We start from the raw sequence: 23,097 nt of genomic DNA, 5'->3' as shown, positions 1-23,097 counted from the left end.
GTGTCCCTTAAGCTATTCCTAGTTTATATCAAAAATCTTAAGCCCAACTATGTGTTATGTTAAGTGTGAAAAAGCAGCTGGAGAGGGGCTGATTGACTGTGGGGGTGGGTGCAAAGGGGAGATGCCAGGAACCAAAAATGATGGCTGCACAGATGAGAGTTGGCTCACTTAGGTGAGCTCGAGGGAAAAATGCATCCCAGGCAGTTTTTGACATGAAGCATTAATTTTTTTTTTGATTAAAGAGTTTTCTCCAAACACATTTGGAACCAATTCTATTTGTGCAGCTGTCTTTTTGTTGTTGCTGTTCCTAACTTTTTCTGCAGCTGTTTTTGATTCACTCTGATGGGAGTGGGAAGATGGGGTTAACCCTTTCTCTCTTGCACCACCAAAAATGACACACACACACACACACACACACACACACACACATACATGTGCGTACACACATACCTTTAAAGCACATTTGAAGCACATTCCCAGCAACCCTTAACTAAACACAGTGCCCAGAATTCTTTGAGGGAAAATGTTATTCGAATGTGCTTTAAAGGCACAGTGTGTATGTAGTCCCAAGAAGGGGCTATTTGCACCTGTAAATCTTCTTTGCAGCAAATAGCTTCAAGGATGGTATGCGACAAGAAAGGGGTGAGGGGAAAGAGTTAAACCTTTCTTCCTAATCCAGATCAGGATTACAACCAGCCTCTTGACTGTCCCCCCCCCCCCAAGAGATATCTAAGCTGGTGACTCTTTGAATGAGAACGCTGTGCTTGAAAGACCTCATGCAGCAGGGCAATTCTTATGTTCGTAATCATCTCTTCATTTTTGGACTAAGGGTGCTTCCAGATGGGTGCTCCTCACACATGCCAGCATTTTGTAGCATCTGCAATAAGGTAAAGGTAAAGGGCAGTTAAGTCCAATCAAAGGCAACTATGGGGTTGTGGTGCTCATCTCGCTTTCAGGCCAAGGGAGCCGGCGTTTGTCCACAGACAGCTTTCTGGGTCATGTGGCCAGCATGACTAAACCGCTTCTGGCGCAATGGAACACCGTGACGGAAGCCAGAGCGCATAGAAACACCATTTACCTTCCCGCCGCAGCGGTACCTATTTATCTACTTGCACTGGCGTGTTTTCGAACTGCTAGGGTGGTAGGAGTTGGGACACAGCAACGGGAGTTCACCCCGTCACGGGGATTCAAACTGTCAAACTTCTGGTCAGTGAGCCCAAGAGACTCAGTGGTTTAGACCACAGTGCCACCCGCGCCTCCTGGCATCTGCAATACCTCATTGGCATAAAAACGCCAGTCGATACCCCCCACATTTAATCCAAATTTATGCTTTCCAATGAAATTCTGTAAAAAAAACCCAACCCAATTCTGTTGCCAATGACCCATCTCCAATGTCTCAGGAATCCATCTGCAAATTAAGGCCCCATCTGGAAGCACCTCATGTAGTCTTATTTGGTATTTGTGGGGCAGTCCACACTTTATACACAACAACAAATTCAAGTTTGCTGTTGGGTGTATCCTCAATGGAAACTGCAGCCCTCTTCCAAATTTGGCAAGTACACCTCTGTGATATACAAGTCTTCAAATTCCTGTTTGTAATGTTGTCTTTTTTGCTTTGCACTGAACAAATCTTAGGTGCACACCAAAAAGTAAAATAAATTGGGGGGAGGGGCGGGGGTGGTTGCTGACACACTCCTGTCTTTCACTGTTCTGACTGCTCCTGCTCACTCTTCCTTTGCTCTCCATCCCACTTCCAGCACATCATCACTGTGGCAAGAGGAGCCGCATAGCGTGTTATGCAGAGCACCCCTGGGGAAGGGATTGGGGAGTGGGAAAAGATTGCAAGAGTACCAAATCCGGTGAAGGGTTAATTAGGCGTGAGAGCATTGAGCGGGGCTCCAGATGAGTAGAAATAAAGCAGCAGCAGAAATGCAAGTTGGGTGGGAGAAATGCAAGTTAGTACTTTGATATTTTAGTGAGTGGGGTGGAGAAATGTTTGGATGCAAAACTGTCGGGAGATTATAGAGCATCTGGAGGAGTGAGAATTACAGAGTAAAAAGAGGACAAAGACACAGAAATAGGTGCAGTGAAAAGGCAGTTTTATTTACTTGTAATACTATACAGAGAGAAGGAAAAAAACAAAACCCAAACCCAGAAAGTAGCCACAGATACAGCATGGCTGTTGCTGGCAGTGTTCTGAAATCTCTTTTTATTTTTTTTTGTCTGTCTGTCTTTGATTTTTTTTAATCTGAAGAAAACAAAACAAAAAAGCATATACAGTCTCAAAAAGTACACTTCAGGTTACAAAGGACAGCAGCTATTTTCAGCAATTCTAATCCAGTAGTTAGCACAGCAGTTTATTGTCGTTCTTTCTCTCCTCTGCAAAATGGGATCTTTTAAACCTTTGCTCACATAGAAAGTGGGCGTGTTTAAAAAAGAAAAATCTCACCCATACTCTACGTTCACCAGAAAACTGTATCTCACACAACATTTTCTTGAGCCCCTCTTTGTAAAAATAAAAATAATTTCAAATCTTTATGGCACACAGAAAATCTTTTAAAAGTTAGGTGTTTGCCCTTCTTCTGGCCTGGCTTTGTACTTGCTGATGAAAAGGAAAAACAGTTTTTAAATGGATTTGTCTCTTGCCTTGGCCTATACAGTGTGTACAACCTCAGTTGTGCTGGCTGGTGCTAATGAGAATTGGAGTCCAAAACATCTGGGAAACCAAACTGGAGGACTTGGTTAAACCCGGGAAGGGAGACATGAGGTTCTTCAGATGTGTCTGAACTACAACTCCCATTATCCTTGAACACTGGCTATACTGACTGGGGCTGATGAGAATTGGAGTCCAACAACATCTGGAGAACCAGAGATTCCCAAGCTAAACACTTGAATTCAGTGGGACTGACTTACGAATAAAAATGTAGTGGTCGGCAGAAAGTCTATGCATACTTACTTGGGAGTCTGCTCTGGGAAGCAATGTTATGTTTTTGTTTACATTGCAGTAGTTATATCTAAATTTGCATATATACACATATAAATTAGCAGATGCAAAATTTTATACCGAACCTGCCATCTTTTGCCCACTTTTCCAGCGATGCATAACTACATACCACGCAACTCTGCCATTTTAATTGGGACACTTACAGAATTTACAGAAGCTGCGTTGGCTTCCAATTCCAATCCTGGATGTCCCATTTTGGCTCCCTTGCTCTGGCCGCACTAGAATATGGGACCAAAAGACATGCCTTTTTTCTTTTTTTGGTCCTGCACTGTCGTGTGTGTTAGTTGGCTCACATCAGAGCACAGGACCAAAAAAATAAAAATAAAATAAAAATGGAACCCAAAGCCAAGCCAACTTACCTTGCCCCCTCTGTGCTGCCCACTTTTATTCCTCCTTCCACCGCAGCCTTCCAGCCAATTTACTTCTAGAAGCCGGTCTCCACTTCCGAAAGTATGGCAGCAGCGGCGGGGGAGGTTGCGGCAGTGGCAGGCGAAGGTGCGAGGGTGGGAGCCCAGAGAGGGGAGCAGGGCATGAGTGACAGGGACGGGGCTGGAGCGAGAGGGAGTGTGTGGCCTCCATTGAGGTTGTGTTCCTAATCTGCCACACTCTGGTGTTAGAGGATATGTAGCTTGCTGCCCTATTAGTTGGGGAGGGCAGAAGTTGCAGCCTTGTGTTTGTTTATGCACAGGGGACTTTTCCAAAGATGGCGTAGCTTAACTGGATTGTGAATCAAGCTGTCAGTCAGGCCATTGCAAACTGATACATTTTTCGGGGGGGGGGGGAGAAGGCATGCAAACTGTATATAATGCTTGATCCTGTTGTAGTTTCGATCCCATAAATGCCTAGCTATGTGCTGAAGACTACATTCCCATGTGTACTTGCTTGGGAGTATGCCTCACTGAACTCAACAGTGTGGGATGTGATACATAAGTAGCAGTCAAGTACAACATTCCTTGTTTTCCTAGAGAAGACATGCGGGGGAATGTTTGGTCCAGCCAGACAAAAACTTCCTGTTTCCTCCTGGCCTGGAGCATCCTTCCTCTTGCATGTGACTAGAGGTGGGCATGACCTTACCTGCCCAGGTAACAAAATGGCAAGGCACGCAGCACACTTCTTTCTTTTCGACTCTTTTTCCATCTTCCTTTCGTCGTGTGAACTGCAGTGACTGCCAATCTGCAGTCACTGGGATTATCCCCCCATATGGGGTAGATCCAAATGTATATACTTTGTAACCAAGTCTGCCTTCAGGGATCCAACTGTGAACTGATGATGTGAGTAAACTTCTTTTATATACTTTAAACAAAATTGTGGCATGTTTATTCTTTTTAAGAGGGATTAAAAGGGAATTTACCAGGAACATACAATTCAATACCGAATTGTATGATAGTGAGAGGCTTACACAAGCCTGCAACCAGCCATCTGCTGTGCGTTTATAAGGGGAATGTGAAACTCTGCTAAGTAAAGGAACTTGCTAGCGCAAGTTAGGAAGGATATTAATATACAATATATCTTCTCCTGCCTCCCTGAATATTCCCACAAACAGGACTTGTGAGCAAACATGTTTAGGATTGTGCTGTATATTATTTGCTTATCAGCAGGGATAGCTCATGTGCTTAAAGTTAAATCAGTTAACCAGCTATTGCTGCACTCTAAGTATGCTATCTTACAAAATGAATGTTATAAGGTCAGGATGTTAAGTTGACTGAAGGGCATCTCTCCTGTATTTTAAATGAATTGTGAGTTCAATCCAACCCAACTTTAAAATCGCACCAATTTTGCCATCATCAATGGGTTTTTGAAGTGCTGAACTTTGGCAGGATTGGGCCCTAGCATTTTAAAGTCAGTATATTTTGCTAACCCAGAAAGGCTTAATGAATTGCTGTTTGAAAAGCCTCATTTGGAATGCAGTTAATCTGAAAAGCTCAATTTGCAGAAGATTTTCTTTTCAGAGTATAATTTAAATGGATCCCATTTTTTATTGGCGTGCAGGAGTTCTCTCTCAGTAGACTTGGAGAAGTCTTATTATAAAACCAGGTGGATATTATGCGTAAATAAGATTGGTTATTTACAGCAGTGAGATATTTTGTTACATGCTCAATAATATTTATGAATTAAGATGTGTGTGTTAGGGATAGAAGTTTATGTCAATTTTGGTTATCTCAGTTTCTCTTATTTCCAGCTTTAACTTTAACTTTTCCACATTTTGCAGCAATTTGTGGTTTGGTGTTTTTTTTTTAAGAAAATCTGCGTGAAAATTCACCAGCATTTAAGTGCAAATTTCTCCTAATGTACACATTTGTGCATGCAATTTTGACTAATGTACATCTTTTTTCAAGCATTTTTTTCATAACCTAATGCATTTCAGTGTGTTATTTTCACCAATACATTAATTTTATGCACATTTCTCTCTAATGTATGCACTTCGTCAGCACTGTTTGGTTGGTGAAAGCGAAGGTTGGATAAGTGTGAATTTTGAAGCTGTGTTTTGGTTTCCCTATTGTTTTGGAAATTGCAAATTTGATGGGTGGGTGATGTGATGGGTGGGGAGAGAGAGGGAGCTCTGTGAGCATAGTCAGTTGAAAGTTAGAGCGGTTCTACACATTATGCAGTGAGAGATGGTAGATGGAACATTGCAATCCTATACGTGTTTACTCCTACATGTAATGTCTTACTGATTTTGGCAGAGCCTGCTCTCAAGTGGGCAGATAATTATAGTTAAAGATGGCAGAAGCCTGACTGTACAATTTTGGGCACAGACTGCAAAGGAACCCTGAAACAATCTAGAAGAGGTGAATTGCATGAGAGTCTTGTCAATTGATTCAAAATCACATCCAGTAGCAAGGAAAAGCAAACACCTGAAAGCGATGAACTTCAGTCTAAAAACAGCAACATTCAGCATTTAGTAGTAAGTAATGTATTCACAGCTTGAACCTCCACTAACTTTAAACTTTGCATCGTTTTACTATTTTCTTAACAGGAAGTAGTGCAGTGGAAAGGGGAACATGGAGGAATGTAGTTCCAGTACGTTTTTTTCAGAGCAGAAACAATGCTGCCATCTGTCAGAATAATTAACAGACAGATAATGAAACTTCCAAGTTTGTTGCAGATTAGCATAGAGGAAGGAGGAGAATGAGGAAAACAGTGAAGAAGAGGCTGGGTATGTTGTCACTTTTCTTTGATGGGATTCCTGCTTCATACTAGTAGTTTAAATGGTAACATTTCTTTGAAAGGTTGCTTGCCTTTCTAATTAAAAGCTGACTGTTGCTATTCAGCTAGCTGAAGATATTTTGTTAAACCTGTCTAACAAGTTGAAAGAACAGTCCGATTTGGTTTACAAACTCCGCAAAACCGGAAATAGTGTCTTGGTTTGAGAACTTTCCCTCGGTCTAAGAACGGAATCCGAATGGTGGAAGGACACTGGCGGCGGGAGGTCTCATTAGGGAAAGCGCGCCTCGGTTTAAGAACAGTTTGGGTTGAAAAATGGACTTCCGGAATGGATTAAGTTCATAAACTGAGGTACCACTGTATATATATATTGCATGATCACCTCAGCTGCTGCCTGCATTTTTAGATTTTCTTTGAGGACATGGCTGTGGACTCTCCGGGGATGCTGGTGGGGTGTGTGTGTCATGATGAGTTCCTAACACTACACCACTGCTAGCAGGTAATCCTAAACCTCTGTTGTGAAGGGGACAGAAAGTAAAAACAACCATGCAATTCCCTCTGCACCCAGAACTGCCAGATGCACTATTCAAGGCCCCAATGGGCCACTGTCTTGTTTTCTGTCAACGATCTATAAATGAAAAGACCTTTAAAAAATTAAAGAATATTTGATAACTGATCGCGCAAAAGCGCTTCTATGCTTGAGCGCTGGTCACAATTTGCCCACGTCTTTCCTCTTGACTTGACTAAGGATAAGGATCAATCTGTTGTATAGCCTAGCTCCCCCCCCCCCCATTTGTTATATCAGAATTCTGCAATGCCCCAACATGCAGCTGGGAAGATCGACTCATGAGACCATATAGGATGCAGTTAAAGTCAGAACAACACTATGAGAAAAACAGGTACATAGGGGTCCCAGATTTGCAGACCATGCCATATTAGTTATGTTTTTGAGAGATGCATCATGCCCTTTTTTGGATCGAATAGGAGACTAAAAGCGAATGTTGTGTTCATACAGCTTTGGGGCGCAGCCTGCATTGCTGGAGGTCTCCGGGAGAGAATGAGAAAGAAGAGAGTGCTAAGGCATTTTGTCCAATGGCACATCATAACTAGATTTTGTCATTCATTTAGATAATATCACAAAGGCAAACTGGAGGAGTAATGTAAACATATACTATACAGTACATCAGCCACAGGAAACCCAAAGAGAAAAACAACCCTGTAATTCTTTTCTTTCTGTATTGATACTCCTTTAACTGTAAGGGGATGCTTGGTCAGTATGGTGGTTCCGTACTACATCTCTTTCTTAAAAAAAATAATAATCAGATAAGGATGTAGTGATTTTTGCCAGGATGGGGACAGGGGAATCCTCAAGAAAACTTAGGTGAACTTGTAGAAACTTTGAAAATACAAAATATAAAAAAAATGTACAGGTTACCTTTTTTTTTAATTCTAAGAAAACATGCTGAGAAAATTTTTCTCCCTTGTGTATTTTTAAAATTTATTTACAAAAGTTAAGGCGAAAACATTAATTGTGCCACCCAGTCATGAAGCTAATCCTTTCTGCCTACATTTACTTAAACAAAAGTGTTTTTCTGTGCTGGAATTGCAAATAAGCAATCATTGAAAGAACATCTAGGTGCTCTGAGGGTGTATCTACGTTACAGACTTGCAACTGGAAACTGCAGTTCTGTGAGAGGCACAGAGATTGAAAAGGAATTGTCAGCCCCCTCCCCAGTCTGCAGTTCCCAGGATACTTTGAGGGAAGTCACTGAAGTTGTAAAAATGACACAAATGTGTAATCTAAGTGATAATGACCACTAGGAAAACTCAGCAGGGAATCTCTCTCTGGTTCTTACACTGCCTAGGCTCTTTGTTCTTTTTAACCTTTACTTTCCAGGCCTATCCTGTTTCCAGCATAGAAGAAAAAAATTTGAAATAAAATTAGTTTAGCAACATAGGAATATGTCTTATACCACATCAGACCATTGGTCTATTTCTAGCCTGGTATTGTCTGTTCTGATTGGCCGCAGCTCTCCTTCGTTTCTTCCCTGTCCTTACCTGAAAATGCCAGGACCTTTGCCATGCCAACCAGGTGATCTACGACTGAGCTATTGAGCTATATGGTCCCTCCCTTAAAAACACTCCCCCCTCCACCTTGAAACTCAGTTATTCTAGAACAATATGCATGCCCAAATCTAGATGATTCAGTTATTATTATTGTTATTATTATTATATTTACTAAATTTGTTAGTTCCAGCCCAAAGCAACTTACATTTTTGCTATGCTTCATTCATTTTCATGTGGGTAGATTCTTGAAATGTATGCAAGGAGCATTGCCTGATGTACAACTGATTGGGATGGCCTCTGATCACCTCTGGTTCATGCGTGCATTGGACCCTGTTGAAAGTTTGGGGTGCAGCCAATATATTCACTCATGTAAACACGACTATTTTGGGCTGCAGAGTTGATCAGATATCATGGCTTGGAAGCAAGACTAAGTTATTCGAACTGATTTCCCTTTGAACAATGGGACCCAAGTTCAACTAACTTTGCTTGGATCCGAGGGGATGCTCTAATACTTTTTGAGAAGCCAGCAGGGGTAAACCCATATAGCTCAAGTCCCATCTGTTGACTTGAATGCAGTTCAGGTGTGCTTAGCTGAATCATGTTTACTGTAGGTTGTGCTTGGTAGGAAACTAGTCTCTCATATATTTTAAAGGTGCCATTGCAGATACCTCCATGAAAATGATCATTTTCCCCCCTGGTTTAACATTGACGGCATACAAGAAGAAGCCCAGGAAGATGACTTCTCAGGGCTTAAACTGCAATGACTGAAACTCAGTTTTCTGTATCGGGGAAAAAAAAGAATGCTTTTGTGCTCTCTTTCTAACCATTAAGGATTAAACTTTGCTGTGCCCTTATATCTTAGAATAAGGTCATCTGAAGCATTTTGATGCTAAATGAATGAATTCCTAAACCTTTTCCATACCTATGCAACTTGAAAACAAATACCTAAACCTAATAATATTTCCCAATGCTACCTATGCAAGTCAGAGCTGCAAATGGTTACCCTTTTTATCTCCCTTTTGCCATGTGAGACATAACATACAACGGAATTCTTTAGTTCTCTAACTGGGCTACGTCAAGGACACTGAAGCTAAAAAGGGCATTGGATTTGTTTGGAACTGGCAAAAAATGGAATTGCAGGGGTGTGGAAGACACCAGATGGATGCTGTGTGGGAAATTATGGGCTATGCCACACTTAACCTAACAAACCAAAAATAGAGGGAAGAATATGAATATTAATAATTAGTTTTTAAGTAGATGGAAGCTGCTATCCATTAGAAATGCAGGGATCAGTTGGAAAACTTGCTTAATCTCTTTGCACTTTTGCAAGTTTATTTTATTGTATTGTTTATAATGTAGAGTTTGGATATTCAGCATTGGTTTTGAAATTATCATACCCCTCTTAGCAGAAAATAAAATAGCTGCATGAGAGAGACCATCCTTCGAAGAGATCTTTTTAAGGCTGTGATCCAATGCACACTTATGTGGGAGCATGTTCCATTGATATCAAGGGCAACATACTACCAGGTAAATGTGTTTAAGACCAGGATATGATATAATCATGCAAATCCTGCTGTGGTCGTTTGGTATTCCCGACATGAAAGTTACCATGCATGGCACAGAAAGAAAAGAGTTAAGAGCGGAAACATCATTCAACACAATGTTTAAAGCTAATAGTTAATACAGTGAAAGCACCACGAGAGAGAGAGAGAGAGAGAGAGAGAGAGAGAGAGAGAGAGAGAGAGAGAGAACAGGTACATTGTGAGAAACAACCTCAGATGCTGGCTTTGCCATCGTTCTAAAAAATGAAATTCCTCCTTGGTTGAAATCATTTTAATGCCTCTAGAAAATATTGTTTCTAATTTGAATGTCACACATGTAGCTATCAACCAGAAATATCTCCACTGAAAAAATAGCTAGTGGGATACAGAGCCTAAGCAAGGGTACAGATGTTTTCCATCCGTCTCAAATTACTATAGTGGCTTAATTTGTGCCTCCTTCCAGTTTGAGACTTCATCAACAGGCTGTCTTTTCACATAAGGGTGCCTTGAAGAGGACACCTATCACTTGCATTAGTCAGAAATTGCCACTGGGTGTCATGGGCTTAAATGAGTAATTCTGAAATTCTTACCACCGCAGAACCCCAATGGACTCCGAAAGGGAGTTCTACAAGAGTGCAGATAGAAAAAAGCTGAATCGGTACATGTGTAAGTTCACCACAGGTTCATTGTTAATCATCATCATCATTGATCGTGAGATACTTGTTTGGAACAATGGGCCAGCTCAAATGCCTTCAAGGAGGGAGTGGCAGAAGGCCTCTGGCTCACACAATCTCCACGGTTCCGCCATTTAATTCACTGCGGGAAACATGAATGACCAAACAGGAGATCCCACTGTTGCTTGAATGTGGGGTGTCTTATAAGCTTAAGAGATCAAATCCTCTGGATTTAGAGGGTAGCATCTTTTAAGGTCAGAGGAGAACTCACAGACAAGCAATCATGGGATTTTCCGTTTTTTCTTCACTTTTCCTCGCAGTGAGAAAGTAACATAAAAGGATCATGTGAACTCAAGAACCAGTCTTGTCCTCTCCCCTCAGCAGCTATCCTGAGGGAAAATAATGTCTGACTATGCCCAGTGAGACAAAGTAGGGAAGGACCCTCTGTTATTCTGCGACCTTTATGACTCACAGAGCATTCCTTCACGACGAAATGAGAGAGTGAAAGGCTATTTTGCTGAGCTTTTGGAAAACAAGGAGGACTATGAGTCACCTTGGGTGAATGGGTCCCTAATTGCCTCCTCTTGGTCACCAGCCATTGAAGCGCAATGTTCTTGAAAACCGTTCCAGTGATACAAAAAACCAGCATCTCAATTTGGTCTACCCTTATGGCTTACTCTCATTTCTTCCTGAAGAAAAACTTTATGAATGCTCTGAGGCAACATGAACGCAAAAGCAGAGCTTACTCCAATCTGAAGGCATCAGCTTCCTCACTTTGCTCCCCCCGCCCCTTCTGGGACAAACTTGATAACGTACTCTAGATGAAACTTATCTAATAACTTGAGAACTGGGCCTTTTCTCTCCTTAGGGAAAACTGCAGCTTTCCTAACCGCTTTTGATAGGAACAGTGATCAAACCATGCAATCGTTATATCCTTAAGTCAACTGCAAACGAATCTTTCACATACCAGGGTTACAGCAGGCCACAAAAAAATAAAAAATATGGAGGCACTGTTACCAAAAGGCAAGTCATTAAAATCAGTGCCTGTGCTTCAATCATGGATCTGTTCCCCCCAACATGCCTACTTCCGTCTTAAGGTATGGAGCTGGAGCAGGTACACAATACTGTAACCTGGAAGATTTAGGGAAGGCCAGAACCCAAGTGCAAAACCATCACTCTCAATTCTCTAGGCAGAAAAAGAATTCCATTTCACTGTCAGCTGCATTTGTTGGCGTGAACCATGTTGTGTTTCTGTTGTTGTAAAATATACTCCAGGTCTGTAAGACAGCTTTTGCCAACCCGGTGTCCTTCAAGATGGTTTGGACTACAAGCCCCATCAGCCATGGTCCTGGTTGAGGCTGATGGGAGTTGTGGTCCAAAACATCTGGATGGCACAAGGTCGTTGGACGCTGCTTTGGCCAACACACAGCTGCACACACACAAGTCCCATTGAAGCCAATGATACCACCTACATTGAACTCTCTTCTGAGGAGCCCAAGGAGTAGCTACAGCTCTGTAGCTACTGTGGAACATTAATTCATAGCAGTGAAGCTGGCACACAACCCCATGAAAATGAATGGAGGTTGCACAGGAGCAGTGCTTTGCTGAGTCAAACTCACTTGTTTGTGACCCACCCGCTAAGCACAAGCCCCAGCAGTTATGTTGGAGGTTTTATGGGGGCAAGTCTTGCTGAAAAACTACTAGAACAAAACAAAGGTTGTGAAGCTTTTTGGGGAAGGAAGAGCCCAAATGCTGTAATATCAAAATACTAGCATGATCATGTGCTCTCCCCTTGCCCCAGTAAAAAATAAAACCTATTTTTTGTGGGGGGTTTTTTGTTTTTTTTTAAGAAAACACACACTCACATTAAAAAGCAGTTTAAGGCTCACATGTATGTGAAACTTAAAAGAGTCCTGCAACATCCTTGGAGGCTGATCATACCTGCTAGATATATAAAGTAAAATTCTTAATATACATTTATAAGTTTCATAAATATATGCAATATATAAATATGCATATTCACACACAGCCATCGATGCATATTCATATATTATATATTTATATAGATATATAGATATAGATAAGATCTGTTTCAAATACGAAAGTGATTTTGTGTGTGTTCACTTTCCGTTTCTGTCTCACCCTTTTTAAAAAATAATCCTAAAACAGTGCATTTGGTGAGAAATCACAATTTCACGATTCATCTCCCTTGAAGAACTAGAAAAAACCAGAGAAACCCAACTGCAAGGCAATGGAGGCAGTCACTTCCAGTTCACAGTATTGCAGTTAGAAAAATACAGTGAGGTCTAAGGGAGTGATGGAGCACGAGCTGCTCGGAAGAAGAGGAAGAAAGGAAGAGGTGGTCACATGACAATACAGCATTGACAGCGCTTTTTCTTTTCTGTACCTGGGAGTTTTTCCATTGGTAGACTTTCCTCCTTCCCCTCTGGTGAGGAGGGCTCAGTTGTGTCCGATAAGGGCCTCCCAGAAACCAACTCTGCGGCGTTTCCATCCATGGTTGAGACATCCGTCACAGTCTTCTCACGTAGCGACTTTTCATCGTCTTCGTCGATGAGGACCAGTTCGGCTTTGATTGTCTCATCATAGCCCAACACCTTTTTTGTCTCATCTTCATCATCAATGTTTTGGTAACCCATAAATATCATTGTTACAGGGTGATCTGCGGTGGCTTCTGGGACTTCATCCCCAGAAAGTTTCGCTTGGTGTCGTGGGTTCTCGGAATGCCTTTTGCTGGATTTGTGCACCATCTCTAGTTTGGCCTCCTTGAAAAGCATCTGTTCCTTCATATGACTGAGGTTTCCGTCCGCTATCGACACAGTCCCTCCTTTTATGCTTGATTGTCCAGCCTTCTGAATGAGTTCATCTACATCCTTTGAGCTCAACTTGTGCACTCCGTTTTCTACCACCGCACCCCCAGAGTGCATCTCATAGACTACTTTGGTACCATCGTCATAGACTTTGATTCCTCTTTGAAGGGCAGCCTCTGGGCCAATGGGGGACGTAGAGAGAATCTTGGTCTCTCCTGTCTGTTTGTCTTTCTCCACATTAATTTCCATGCTGTACAAAGCTTGAATGGAAACAAGAGAGGAAGTGCATGTTACAAGAACAAGAAGCATGTGAATGGTTAATTGCCAAACAGACAAGCAGACAACTGCGCCCTGCCCTGCCCTGCCCCCCAATAAGGTGTCGCCTAAAGCACCAAGTGATCTATGTTAGAGGTGTGGTGCATACTGTGAAGAAAAGCAGTTGTTAACCTACAGCGCTCAATGACACTGGTGCGAGCCATATCCTCTATCAACTTGAGCAGAGAGCTTCTTAATATTACCTGTGTTCAAGGGATTCTGTTAAATCAGGGAGGTGACAAACAAGCAGGTCTACCACCATGTCTCCATGGCCAAATGACTTCAAACTCTTAGGACCAGTGTACATGCTCACCTGACTGATCTAGATAATGAGGATATTATATACAGCACTGAAAGTCAATCAAGAATTTCAACAGATATGGAGTTTCCTCACCACTGTCAGACATTCCCTTGGGTGTTTTGTTTTGTTTTGTTTTGTTGTGCAGGAGAACCTCCACTTTATCAGGAGAAGACATCCAGAGCGTATCATATCACCATGAGGAAGTGTCAGGGAGCATGGGATACATAAAGATGTGTAGATTAGGGTGTATGCCATGATTCTGCAAGACTGCAGAAAAGCTACAGAATGTGGTAATAGGGGTACAAAATTCAGCTCCCTGAGAATCTCAGCTTCAGCTAACAAAGCCATTATCTAGTCCTGCAAAGATATGGGTGTGGGTGATACAATCTCAGAAGCCAATGCTCAGCAAGTTGCTCAATGAGATTTCCATTAGCTGGGGCTTTGGAGCCATGTACACACATTTTGAGAATAAAAAGAAAGAACGCAAATCTGATTGAGCCACTTAACTCATGCATGCTGCAAATTTCAGCATAGATAGGCCTTCCTGAGAGTACTGAAATATAAATTATGAGCTTCTATGCTTCCGTGTACAAATATTCCCACTAAGGATTTAGATACTTTTCCTGCTTAGCCTACCAAAATCTGGGGGGAAGCTTGAACGGTCTTCCATAAGGTTTACAAAAACTAATAAAGATGGGCAAGTTTGGCTTCACTTATCACTCTTAACCCAGCAGTGAAAACAGGGAAAGATCAAAAGGAAACAGAGGAAGGAGGCTTAGTGTGCCTGAAATATAAAGGTCCACAAGGGAATAGCAAGGAATTGGCCTCCAGCTTCACAGCATCATCAGTCAATACAGCTAGAAGATGCGGAATCCATAGTCAATGCAGCTTCCACTTCCTGATCCATCCAAGGCCTGGCTCACACATGCACACAACAACAGTTGATTCATTTGCACTCAGTGTACATAGGATTACTACACACATGTTGACTCCACTGAAAGTACTGCATTTTGCTACGAAAAAGTATTAAAGTTCTTTCTATGACAGCAGATCTGTGGCAGTCCATGTGCAGAAGTCACCTCTTGAGATGGAGTTATCGAATGGCAAGCATGCATGTATGTATAAACTGTCCCTAAGATGCACATGACAGCTAGGTTGGGATGCATGCGGCAGGAATGTGCATGTACTTCACACTGTAAACAGCCATATCATACAACTGTTTCTGATGAGCAAAACACACATTGGTATTTTGCAGGATCCGTACTGCCAGTTCAGGCTAGGCCTCAGCCCCAGTATGAAGTTTCCTCTCCAGCTGACAGATGATAACCTAGCCAATGAATGCCTTTTACAATACAAGGATTGATCTCAACCCAACTCCTCATTCATGAAATACTGCCATTAAAGGGAGACCTTCATAGGATTTTAGAAAATTGGGACCTGGATAAACAGAACAGAATCAATTGGTACACATAGGAAGAAGGCAGCAGTAGGTGGCATAAACTTTGAGCATTGCTTCCACAAACCCATCCAGCTCTGATCATCTACTGACACTTCAATATATTGTTTATTTAAATTTAATTTTCTGAATTTGGCTTCTGGTCCCTGACTCATGGCAGGTTAGGATCTAAATGCAACCCATTTCAAAACCTTAAATACTAGTGTTAGGGAATTTGGATGCAGCTTTGGCACTCTGGGTAAATTAACATTTATGCTTCTGGTTTGATTTCCTCAGGGCCTTCCTTCCATCTATATCTATATATACTTAGAAAAAAGTAAACGTTTGTTGCTCAAGGACCAGCTACAAGCTGAAATCTTATCTACTTATTTGGAAGTAAGTATCACTGAACTCCATATACGTCTGAGCAAACAGGCATAAGATCAGGCTGCAAACCATTTTCTAAGAACAAAGAATATATTGGCACCGTAATAAAAGTTTAGAGAGAGGCAGTCTTTACAATCTATTATTATGAAAGAGGTCTGATTTGAACTGTACCATGATATCCCAAAGAGAACTTGTAAAAAAACCAAAAACTTATGGCATTACTACAAGTAACAGACTGATTAAGGGTTTGTTATACTGTATATATGTTGATTCAAACATCTTGGCTCCTCAACAGATTTCACCACCCCTCTCCCTTGTTTTCTAGCAAACAACCATAATGACTACTCTGGTATTGGCAACAGTTTAACTGAGCACAGTTTTAAAATGAAAATTCCAGTGAAATTGGCCACAATGAATCGTAACAAAACATTGTTGATGTAGCTAGCATATACAGTACCTCGGCTGAGTCTATTAGTTCCGCTGCACTTTTTAAAAAGAATACTGAACATAAATCACATCATTAGTTTTAATTGTGGTTCTTTGACCCACCAGCAGCTACATATTCCAAACTGGGGGTTTGGCCAAATTCTGTATTCTCATGGGATACTATAGGTTCCAAAACTCTACAATAAAAACCAACTAGCAATAGGGGGTGCTTGAAGAATTTTGTTTATATTTCAGCATGAGCTGACCTGTTCCTCACCTCCTACACTGATTTGTGGATCAGAACACAGCCATCCATCACATTCCCACACTTTCCCAAATGTTGCAACACAGTTCTTGGTTCAAAAAAAGTACAGTGGTATCTTGGTTCTCAAACTTAGTCGACTCCCGAAACCATTCAAAAACCCAGGCGCAGCTTCCGATTGGCTGCAGGAGCTTCCTGCACTCAATCGGAAGCTGCGGAAGCCACGTCAGACATTCGGCTTCTGAAAAACATTCACAAACCAGAACACTCACTTTCAGGTTTGCAGTATTTGGGAGCCAATTTGTTCGAGGGCCAAGCTGTTCGAGTACGAAGGTACCACTGTACCTTTGTACACTGTACCTGTACAGTGGTACCTCTGGTTGCGAACGGGATCTGTTCTGGAGCACTGTTCGCAACATGAGCAGAACGCAAGCTGCGTCTGTGTGTGTGCGGGTCACAATTTGGTGCTTCTCCGTGTGCGCGTGTCGTCATTTTGAGTGTCTGCACATGCGCGAGCGGCAAAACCCAGAAGTAACCCTTTCCGGTACTTCTGGGTTGCCGCGGGACACAACCTGAAAAGATTTAACCTGAAGCAAACATAACAAGAGGTATGACTAAATTGACATGCATTTAACAATGCATATTTTGAGATAGATTATGCAGCAAATGGGAATTTTAAGAGAAAATACTTTCCAAAACAGTTATTTAAATGTGATTTTTTGGGGTGCAGAATTTTTTTTAATTGTAGATTAATGTGGACATGGAATGGGACACCCTCATGAGTAACCACATGTGAACGTGGCAGAGACCAGAAATATATTGTTCCGTCCATCCCAACTCAGCAGTAAGGCCTTCACAGGCACATGGGTTTAGATGGCATGTGCTCATTGACTGTCGAGCTGAGGAAAGACCATGCTTCCTGAAACATCCCTTGAGGGCTAGCAATGATTCTTTGCAATTTCAGAATGTTCACAAAGCAGCAACAAGACAGCATTTATATGAAATCCCAGGAGGAGCCTCATTGCTTCTTTTCCTTTCAGTTGAACCTGTGAGTAACACCGGGTTGTTGGGGGTTTTTTTGATTGGATGGAAATTGATAGGGTCACTGGTGGAAGCTACACCCTTGTGCAAATTAATTGAAACAAACAATGAATTTAGTAGTACAAAACTCACATATACATGTACAAAACTCATATATGCATACATTAGTAAATGATATGACCTCCGCTATTTGTAAGCAGCATTTGAAAATGGTTTGGCATGGAGTCTACTAGTTTCAAACAGTCACTGTTGACTTTCTGATCCCTGTACCACACTTGAATCAGTGCCTGAATGAGCTTCTCCATAGTCGTACAGTCTACAGCACGGAGGCGACTTTTGCATATAGCCCACAAATCCTCAATGGGATTTACATCTGGGGAATTCCCTGGTCAATCAAGTACCTGTATTTGCTGCTCTGTCATGAATTTCTTTACCACTTTTGATGTGTGACAGGGGGCTAGGTCCTGCTGCAATATCCCAATACCACCAGGACACCTCTTTTCCAGCTCTGGAATAACTCTTTCTTAGAACCTCAGTATATTGTGGCGAGTGAATCATTCCTTCTATTGGCTGCAGGCTTCCGACACCATAATAATCAACTGACTTTTTGTGTTTGTTTTGGGTACAGGATTACGAGTAAGATAGAAAACATGCTTTGTTTCAATTAATTTGCACAAGTGTGTAGATGAGGCTGTTTCAAGAACTAGATCCAGCTTGCAGGCCAGCAAGTGTCCATTCCTGTATTGCAGTTTGTACCTATGCATAGAAACTCTTTTGCTGGTTCAGGTAATAGGTCTGCACTGAATCTAGTACACTGACTCCAATTGTGGGAAGTCAGACGACCCAGGAAATCTGAGAAGTTGTGTATAATGAAGACAGATGCTCCCTTGTTGTTCAATGCCAACATCTGGTTCTCAGAAGAGAAGGCTGGTTTTTCACTCATTGCTTCTCTGCCCCAGAGCACAGAACACAACTAGGGGCAACATTTTGCTGATTCTGTCAACACAACAAAATGGTGCAAACCTTGCATCCCATCGCAGACATGCTTACTGCAGAAAGGAACAAGACCCACTGAGCTCAACTGAACTTACTTCCTAGTGTACAATTCTTACAGCTGCAATTTAAATATTCCAAAGGTCTTTCATGTGATGAAATTTCCTCTCACTCTCAGATTAAATCTCTTCAAACATCTTTTAAATAAAAAAATCCCCCTCGTGCCATTAAATGAGGACTTGAGTCAATGTGATTTTGTAAGATTGCAGCACACTCGAACAATAGCAACATTGTTTTACATACATACATACATTGTGTTATCTGAAGCTTGCGGGGTCCGTATGCAGCTCTGGGATTTGATCATGCAAAAGTAAAATTATATACAGATGTGATCCCTTTGCTTTAGAATGTTGCACCCCCCCAATCAGCTCTGAGCTCTGCTCTTGTCCTTTTTAAAATGACTTGCGTTTCACTCATATCCAGCCATTTCAGAGTTTTCTCCTATTTCCTATTGTATTCTTTGTAAATGGATGATCTAAGCAGGTTGTAAGCAAGAGGTGTTGGGTCTCCTATTTAAACCCAATTCACCTCACATTTCAGATAATTTCAAATAGAGGCACCATGCCCGTAACTAGCACTCAGGCCCTTTCGTCCACTGCCCCTACCACCTACCTGAAAACAAAAAGGTTGCATGAAGAAACTCCAATAGAGACTCACTGTTCTGCTTTTATATGGAAGAATGCATACTTGTAAAGAATCAGGTCCATTTATTTGACTCCATCCATTAATCTGCATTGTGTTGATGTGACAGCTACATTTGAAGACCACCTCTATTAATATCTTTTCCCTGGACACCTTCAGTTACACTGCATCGTTTTGGAATATTACTAATCTCTCCCGTTGGTGTCGTAGAAGTCCCAGAGAATGGGGCTTTAGTAGACAGATGAGCAGTGAAAGAATAATGATCGGCTTAAGTGCTTCATGAGAATGAAGTCCCACCTGGATTCCATCTCTTAAAATAGGTGTTTATAGGTTTCTTAATTTTATCAAGCAATTTCCCACACACACATTTGCAATGTATAGTGAACAAAAAACAAAAAACAACCCCAAACATTTGGACTCAACATCTTGCTTAGAATCCTAATCGGAAAACAAGTGTCAATTTCCCTCACGAGGCTGTATTTTTGTCCACGTGTGGAAAATAGGAGAAGCTAGAATGCTGTCTGTTTAGAAACCAGAAAACCATCCTCTCCACTCCAGACATGTTTTGAAAGAGAGGCTCTATGTAATGCTGTAATGCTGGTGCTTCTTTTTACATGCAAGACAGAGTTTCATTGAAACAGAGGATAGACTGCATCCTATACTTGGGTCACATCTACACCCTTCATTTAAGGACCGTTGCCTTCCTCTGAAGAATATTGGGAACTGCAGTTCACACCTAACAAAAAATACAATTCCCAGGACGCTCAACAAACTACAGCTCCCAGTACTCTTTGGGCGAAGCCATGCACTTTAAATGTGTTTTAAAGTTATGGTGCAAATGTGGCCTGACTTGTGTGTTTAAGCACTGACTTGTGTAAATGGTCCATGAATTTTAACCATATCTCACGTTCGCTGGATTGCATTTGCAGTCTACCACCAATTACTTCCAGAACTGGGTTGATGCTATTTATTTATTTTTGCTCACAAACATAAATGTCCATGCTGTGTAAGTTTTTAAAAGGCCAGACCCTCAAAAATATCCCCCTCTAAATACATATTTACATTTAAGAAATAACTCCCTTCTTACGATATCTCGGTTAACGTTTAACCACCCTTGATGTTTTTAAAAAATAGATATAACATAGAAAAACACATATCTAGCTTGCTTACTGGTTACTTGCTAAGTCATGAGCTGTTTCCTCCTGTTTCAAGTATAGCTGGGCATTAGTCCCAGGGAATCGCTTATGTTTTTGAAAAGATAATGTCTGCCACATTGGCTGAAAGAATAAACCATGCTCCGCTGAGACTTACCAGTTACCCTGTTTGTTCCGTCTTTCCCGGGAACCGGCTCTGTTGTTCGTGAATAGAGGGTTGTGAGTTCGGGGAGCTGGGAGTAAATGTAATTTACTGCATCTGGTTGTCAGGGAACAGGAAATACAGTTAGGTACAGCCATATGGACCCCAGAGGCTTCACCGCTTAGGCAGCAGAGTTCCTAACTTATGGCCCCAAACAATAGACATCAGAAGCTTTGTGACAGATAATTGCATCAAAGCAAGCAAAATGCAGAGTCACCCTGCTTTGACTGCCATTCAATAGACTAGCTGAGGTTGGAGAGAGAAAGACCAGATGACTAAAACTTTTCTAGTTGTACGTGCACATAATCATGTGTCAGGAGGTTCTCGATTTTAGCAGGTCAGTGACCCCTGAACATGAAATAAAATTTTAAAAAAGGAATCACCATTACACAACAGGGATAATCATTTCTACAACTGCCAGCTTTTATTGCTAGTGTGAGTTCGTATCTTTCCCAATGCAATTAAATACATTGTTTAGTTATGGTTTTGTGTTCATAAGCTAGTGGATGTTTAATTTGTTTCTACAGCTAAAATGTGTGTGTGTGTGTGTGTGTGTGTGTGTGTGGTATTGCAAAGTATTTACTGCAACCATTCTGTAACTAAAGTTTTAATTTAACAAGTAACAAGTTCATAAGTTTATTGTTCTAGCTATGACAAACTTGTAACAATAGTATTAATAAAATAATACAGAACATACATAAAAAAATAAGCCAACATCCATGATGAAATAGAGAGCAGATACCAGAGACACCAACAAGCTTAAATCTAGCCTGATTTCAGATGAAGCCTCTTTGCATTCTGATTCCCTCCATCCAACTTGAATTTATATGCTTATTGCAAAAATTTTTTGGTCATGTTTTGAAATGTTGTAAACCATCCCCTGATGGTTACTGAAGGGCTGGAGATACATCCCTCAACTCTCTCTCTCTCTCTCTCTCTCTCTCTCTCTCTCTCTCTCTCTCTCCGAAGTGGTAACCTGGAAACCTTTTGGTTGACTTTCATCTTATTCTAAGGAGGCCGGTCACAAAACACACACCTCACTAATAAACAGGAAGCTAAAATATAATAATACAGCACACCATTTAAAGTCTTTATTTTGTGTAATGGGCCATGTGGTGTCCTAGATCTTTTCTGCAGCTCTGTATAGCCCCCCCCCAACAGTTTCTCTAAGTTGATTTATAAGCCAGTCAGCCTGGCTTTTAGCATAAACTAATGATGAGTATAAACTAAACTGTACCTGGCTGGTTTCTGTTTCTGTTTTAAAATCATGCTTCCACGTACTAATCCAAAAGACCTAAGAAGCAGACCTTTGTGTGTTGTGCCTTACAAACTGCTCCCACAAACAGACACAAAGCCATTATTTATGGCAACACCATTGTCTGCCATCACTGAGCAAATGTGTGGAACAAGTTGCTGTGTGTTTTACAAGATTACTTTGGCAGGAAAATCCCCCCTTTTTTGCAGTTAATTCTGAGGGAACCTCGTCAATAAATGTTCAAGTCATGACTCACGGCTGAGTTCCAGAATCTCTTTGGAAACCCAAAGTCTGTGATCTTACACTTTACTACAGGGTAATGCGTATCACATAAGCACTGGAAACCCACTAAGACCTAGAAAATAAGGCAGTCATGATTCAGATGCTACTCTTGCAAGGCATTTTAAGGCAAACATTTTGTAGGTGATCTATTACAGAATGCTAGTCATTACAGATTCAGAGGCTTGAGATTGCTTTGCCAATCACTTCTATACCAGAACAACTACGCAGAATATTATCGGATGCAGAGCAAAAACAGTGTAACTTGTTATAAGTACCGACAAACATTTACCTCCATCTTGGCGTGAGAAGCTCTGAAAAATGAAAAATATTGGAATTAGTCATTTTTTCTTCACGTTATATGCATTTATATAAAACTCTTACATGTTCAAGAATGCTTGGTATACATTACATCAATAATACAACAGTCCTATAAAGTAGGGCAGCATCATTTTTGCTATATGACAGAGCTTTCTGCAGTTATAGTCATACCCATAATCTATACTCATGTTCATCCAGCCAGTAAATATAAGCATTCATAGCATGTGCATTGGAAAAGCCCTTCCACAACTTTTTTTTGGGGTGGGGGGCGGGTGGGGTATTTAACACCTAGTATTCTGGAATACTGATCTTGTGAGAGTATAAGTGATTAGAAGAGGAACTCTGTGTCCACCTGATATATGGTTATTGAAAGCCTCTCTTCTTCCCCGAGGGGAGGTGTTGTGAGCAGGAATTGCTCCCCACGCTCGCGGGGGGGGGGGACGTGGCCAGGCCCCTGCGTCACTGGAGTCCTGTGCCTGCGTCACACACCCTAGCTAGCCAATCTGACTGGCTGGGGGTGGGGTGGGGCATGGTTTAGCTGTTTAAAAATGGCTGCTGGCACATGAGCTCTGTCTTGTTGTTCCGGCTTCCTCGGATCACCCGCCCTCCCTCCCTCTGGGTTTTGCTTCTGTACCTGACCTTACTATGGACCTCGGTTGGTTGCCTTTGTTGTCCAAGGGGCCTGGTAGGAATTTTTTCCACTTGGCAGATTGGCACCAGCTACTTGGTTTTTCGCTTACCTTGT

General features: G+C 41.5%; 1 protein-coding gene across 1 annotated transcript in view; it reads right to left on the bottom strand.

Annotated features, from left to right (window-relative positions):
- Positions 1–11,443: 11,443 nt before the first annotated feature.
- Positions 11,444–23,097, bottom strand: part of LOC128405292 (paralemmin-2-like) — a 113,346-nt gene continuing 101,692 nt past the window's right edge. The window contains exons 5-7 of the mRNA XM_053371795.1: positions 22,324–22,345; positions 20,453–20,554; positions 11,444–13,539 (exon numbers count right to left, since the gene is read on the bottom strand). Coding sequence (XP_053227770.1) covers positions 12,815–13,539; positions 20,453–20,554; positions 22,324–22,345 — 849 coding nt within the window. The 3' untranslated portion in view covers positions 11,444–12,814. The remainder of the gene's footprint in view (positions 13,540–20,452; positions 20,555–22,323; positions 22,346–23,097) is intronic.

This window comes from Podarcis raffonei, chromosome 17, assembly GCF_027172205.1.
Source record: "Podarcis raffonei isolate rPodRaf1 chromosome 17, rPodRaf1.pri, whole genome shotgun sequence".
Classification (NCBI taxonomy): Eukaryota; Metazoa; Chordata; class Lepidosauria; order Squamata; family Lacertidae; genus Podarcis; species Podarcis raffonei.
Note: the sequence above shows the minus strand (reverse complement) of the source record. Positions and strands in the feature narration are given on the sequence as shown.